The sequence below is a fragment of the Adelges cooleyi genome, unplaced genomic scaffold (genome assembly GCF_023614345.1).
Source record: "Adelges cooleyi isolate 19-005CV unplaced genomic scaffold, UGA_ACOO_1.1 ACOO_flye_CR_arks_rails_tigmint_CR_PRNA_376, whole genome shotgun sequence".
NCBI classification, from domain to species: Eukaryota; Metazoa; Arthropoda; class Insecta; order Hemiptera; family Adelgidae; genus Adelges; species Adelges cooleyi.
This window is the reverse complement of record NW_026096053.1, coordinates 2,312,335-2,317,668: the sequence shown is the minus strand read 5'-3', so window position 1 is coordinate 2,317,668 and position 5,334 is coordinate 2,312,335. Positions and strand designations below refer to the sequence as shown.

The window sequence follows — 5,334 nt, the reverse complement described above, 5'->3', positions numbered from 1 at the left end:
TGATATGAGATATTATAAAGTGAACAATTTATTGTGTAACATAACATGGCAAAAAAAATGAGGTGTCATGAGCCACCATATGAGGAGCCATTTTGTAAAAATTGACTAAACACGAATGGCCGCCGTACTTAATTTTTTTTTCAGCGTAAAATAGACACCAACTAAATAAATTAGTCAAATTTTTACCAATATGATCATAGATTAAATACATAAATTATCTATGATATGATAAACAATACATAATTTTACTAATAATAGATAAATTATACTTCGTACCTCTACAACTAAAAGTTAATTTTCATTATAGGAGATCAGGGCTGTATTTAGGGGAGGGGCAACAGGGGGCTGTTGCCCCGGGCGGCAAAATTTTTTTATATTGCGTTAAATTTGTATTATATTATAGTAGGGAGTTTTTTTTTTATTACCCTAGGGTGACCAATTCCTAAACACGGCCCTGTAGGAGATTAAATGTCTCATCAAATATTATTTATAATACAAATTACAAATATAATAACTATCTTAATTTTTGTTATCTTAAATATCTTTTAAACATATTTTATTTTTGTTTTAGAAAATGTTTTTTAGAATTTGTTTTTATTATCAAAACATAACTGTATTTAAGAGCTGTTGAACAGAATACTGAATAATAAATTAAAAATAACGAATAAAGAACAATTATTTGCAAATAATAAACAATTGTATTCAATGAATAACATGATTTTTTAATTAATTATGAACAACAAATAAATACGTGGTTAATAAGAAAATTAATACAGTTAAATGCGCGTTTACTAACCACTAAAAAGATCACAAAAGTTTAAAAAATTAATTAAGTCCCTAACAAACGTTCATCAACCCAGTACGAGTATTATCAAAATATACTTAGGTAGTGAACATAAATAGCTGCTCTCTAGATTAGTCAATAGTATGGATACGCACAAAAGTTTGTAACAGTAAAATACATACAAAACTGAATTGAGCCTAAAAAACGATTTGTATTATTTAATTACTAAAAATGATTAATATAAAAATAATATATTGTATTAGCGTAGAGGTAATTTTAATAATATCTAAAAGTAACAGAACTTTATTATCAACAAAAATACACAGACCTCTAATTCTATCGCTTTTTTTTAATTATTAACACTAGATTTGTAGTTTATTTTTTTCTTTCGATTTTCCTTGGTCTAAGAACACTTAAGCTTACACTGGGTTGTTTCTTTTGTAACCTTTAAAATACAGCTTTTATAAAAATTGAATTACATTAATACCTAATACAAATTGTGTACAAAATATATTTATTAATCATTAGCTATATAAAAATTAAATAAGTTCATTAATAAAATATATAACAAAAATAATAAAACAGATAACATTCAAATGTTTATTATAATCTAAGTAATTATATAAAAACAAATATTTAAGTTTTTAATGTTTTGATAAGCTATATAAATGTACAGATTTTTGCTATAACCTAATGAATATATATATAAATATCAATGTACAATATACAATTCAAATTGTACAGTTTTCAATATTTGTACTTAAAAAAAAATTTAAAAACCTTATAATATTACTTAGTACTTTATAATCAAATGTTTGTAATATAAATGTATTTTATGTACTGAAAGCTATTTTTTTTTAACAGGATTATTTATTTAAAAAATGAATACAACTAAATAATGTACATTTTTTTATACATTTTTTATTAATTTATACATTCATAAAAAATATGTTTTAAATAGTTCATTATTATTGATCAGTTTAACATTACTAAAGACATTTATCAAACAAAAACATTTAAAAACAGTATTTATTAAAGAAATGCCATTTTCTTTTAAAAATTAAAAATACTAAAAAGAAAATCGTTTTTCATATTTGTATTTGTAGTTATAGTTTAAATACCATAACCACTGATGATGGTCTAAGACAGAAATTAGTAATTATGATTTTTAGTAAAAAATATAGGTTAGAATTTTATGCTTTTTTTCGTTAATTTTTTTTTTTATGTATTAATAAATAAATAAAAAAGTTAATACATAATTTAAACTTAAAATATTAGTTTTAAGGAATGAATTCTCAGTTGTTACGAACAATTAGAATTATTGAATTAACAAACTATGTTAATGATCAGTATTTTTGTTTTTTGATTGTCTTATAACCACTAAACGTTTCCGAGCTTCATCTAACTCTCGTTCGATTCTCAACACATCAGACCTGGCATCTATTTCCTGTGCCATGCCACCAACCATTCTTTCGTCCAGAATAAGTCGTTTACTCTCATCAGCCTTCATAGCTTGTCGTGCTGCTCTAACCACGTTTTCAGTAGCACGTTTAACCACATTGCCTAAAGAAAAAATATATAATATTCTGTATTACTTTCTTCAGTTACTGTTGACAAAATAATATTGTGCGCAATGACTATTGAATATTTATTAATTATTTACCTGAAGCAAGAAGTCGCTTTGTTGCATCACTATTCGGATCTGCCTTGACTTTGCAAGCGACCAAGAGTTGTGTTGTACAGGTAGCCACTTGATTAGCTGCCGATATAAGTTTGTTTTCAGTAGATATACCTTCAATCACTTCTCGAGCACAGTCCACAAGGCTGTGAGTAGCGGTCGCCACCATTTTAGCTGCGTGTACTAATCCATCTACGCCTTCATCTATACCAATTTCGTGTTGTGCAAGAGAAGCTGTCTTTACTAATGCACAAGTCGCGGCTGCAATTGATTTAACGGCTTCTAGTATGACCTCGTCTGATTTCCAACATGTCTCATCGACTTTAAATTCATAAGGCCTCGGTTGAATTAAATTTAGTTTTTTTACTGCAGTATCAATTTCAGTCGCCGAGTCTAATAAATGGTACTCGATAGTTTCAATATGTTCAACAATTGTAATTAAATAATGTACTTTTGATGATACACGCTGAGACACTTGGTCTAAATCTTGTTTGAAACTTGGGTAGGGTTTCTTCGAATTTTCTATAATGGTATTTAAAAATACTTGAAATTCTTCTGCCACCTGACGTCCTGCATCCAGAACTTTTTCATTTAAGTTCTTTCCATAACAAGCAGTTAACAACTCGCTAACCGACTTATGACTTTCTTTTACAGCATCTATTACGTCTCTGGGCTTGCCTTTGTCAACGATATCTAACATTCTTTTAGTAGTTTCATCAATATGCTTGGCAGAATGAATTAATTCTTCAGTAGTTGTTTCATAGTTTGAAATAATGCGGTTTTTCTGCAGCTCTTTTTCAATAGCTTCAACGGTTGATTCTAGCGTGTATGTATTTTGAGTACGTTCATCGTCAATAGACTTGACCGTCTTCAATAATGTTGTTACATTGGTTACCAATACTTTTGCTTTTTCCTTTAGCTCATCCATAGATGGGGTTTCAAAACAACCGGTGATTAGCTCACCGAGAGCTTTAGTGACATTTTTAACTGATCTTATTAAATTTATTTGAACTTCACGATCATCTATACAAGCCGCACCAGCTTTTACAAGTTCAACCAGTTGTAAAACTGTTGACAATGCATTCTTAGACGACTCATCAACTTGTTCCTTAGATACACCAACACCAGCTACGAGTGATTTAGTGTTTTCCACTAAAGTTTTCGAGGTCTTTAAAATATTTTCCCGATAATCGGAAAACTTTTTTTCTCCAACTTCCAATTCCCATTTATCTTCCGATATGGTAGTATCAAGATCCTCCATCACTCCAGTTATTGCTTCAGTGCATATAAATTCTATAGAAGTATATTGTTCTTCAGATATATAACCAGTCATGTATGGCTGTGCTTGAGGTACTCTAAGAAGTGCAGGTTTAGCAACTGACTCAGTTTTAACTTTTTGTCCGTTATTTTCCATCACAATCGCTTTTAATGGGCCAACTGTGTCTTCCATTACTGTTGAATGTTCATTTGATTCGATCCCAAAATGATCCTTAGTTTTTTTTTTCTTTAAAATAATATCAATATAGCCGGATATTAATTGTAAAATTTGCTCAGCTTCGGTGGTTTGTACCGAATAATAACGATCGGAGTAATCACCAAAATCTAAAGTGAATGTATGTGGCGAAGCTCCCCAGCGACGAACGCTCGTTAATGGCCAAGTTTGAAGTACCTCTTTACTCTTCTCGTCTAAACGCAATACTGAATCTTTGGTTACTCCAAGAAGTCTTGGCACAAGTTTGTTCTTTCCCTTCATTTCTTCTTTGACTAAGAAAAATGTTACTCCATAGGTCGGAAGAGCTCGTACCGTTCTGGTATACAAAACCTTGGCTTCAAGTTCTGGTAGATCAATGTATTTTTTGTGTTCAAGGAAAATTTTTTTCTCTATACCTTTAAGTTTAATGTAAGACTGTGGTAGAAATTCCTTAAGATCTAATAAAGGAGGTCGATGTTTAAGCTCGTCATGATTTCCAAATTGAATATGTGTTTGTATACCCGCAAGCTGAACAGCAAGTGGCTCGGTTACCGGATGAGTACCTTTTAAAATTGCGTCTCTTGTTTCGACGTACAATAAACTGAGCTGTATCGGATCGTGAGTATCTATATTGCCATCAGAAAAAAAGAATTTGCGTTTTAACAACACTCCTTCCTGTTCGTAAATACCCTGTTCACGTAAACTCGATCCGGGATTTATCCAGTTGGTTTCTTCGTCGGTCTTTAACTTTTTACGTAAATGTTCCATTTTATGATCTCTTTTTACCGAGTTTCCAACATTGATGTTGTTTTCATCTCCTTCGGCGGTTTCTTTAACTAAACTATACTCGTCATGATTAGTGATGCCTAATTTAGCACATATCACTGCCATAAGGTTAGCGACTGGTTGAGTATCGTCCACTACTAAGGTTTTAATAGTTCCATCGAGGGTACTGACCTTTAAAGTTCTCATTTTTTTGCGATATTCAAGCAAATCTCCATTTCTCAAAATGTAATATTCTAAGCTACGTGTTGGTTCGAGATATATGCCTTTTCTAGAATCTTCATCAGCCAAAAACAAAGTGTATTCAGACAGATGGTCCTGTGAAGCTTTTCCGCCAATCTGTAAACAAACATCAGAAACTAAAGTCGATTGATCAAACTGCATTGTTTTAGTCACCCCGTCGCCAACCAAGCGAATTCGGAGGGATAATGCCATATTTTGTTAACTAAAATGCACTTTAAAGTTTAAAAAATATAAAAACACTGTCACTCCGTGGGCTTCAAACTAGAAATGAGACCAACAAGTGAACATTACCTTATATGGGCATTGCTAATATGATGTACTTCCTGTCCTGTGAACATACTTTCATATGCAAACAACATACATTGACCCTCAACA

At 31.0% G+C, this 5,334-nt stretch overlaps 1 protein-coding gene across 1 annotated transcript; it reads right to left on the bottom strand.

The window, feature by feature from the left end:
• Nucleotides 1–1,815: 1,815 nt before the first annotated feature.
• Nucleotides 1,816–5,226, bottom strand: LOC126841033 (talin-1). Its single transcript, XM_050577243.1, has 2 exons — nucleotides 2,448–5,226; nucleotides 1,816–2,347 (listed from the first exon to the last, which is right to left on the bottom strand). Exons 1-2 carry the CDS (start codon nucleotides 5,149–5,151, stop codon nucleotides 2,124–2,126), a joined length of 2,928 nt encoding a protein of 975 aa, XP_050433200.1. The 5' UTR covers nucleotides 5,152–5,226; the 3' UTR covers nucleotides 1,816–2,123.
• Between the last annotated feature and the right edge of the window lie 108 nt (nucleotides 5,227–5,334).

Coding starts and splice junctions, on each gene's coding strand:
- LOC126841033 (XM_050577243.1), bottom strand. CDS start 5,151: ATGGCATTATCCCTCCGAATTCGCTTGGTTGGCGACGGGGTGACTAAA. Junction 2,348..2,447: donor AAAGCGACTTCTTGCTTCAG/GTAAATAATTAA, acceptor TTTTTTCTTTAG/GCAATGTGGTTAAACGTGCT.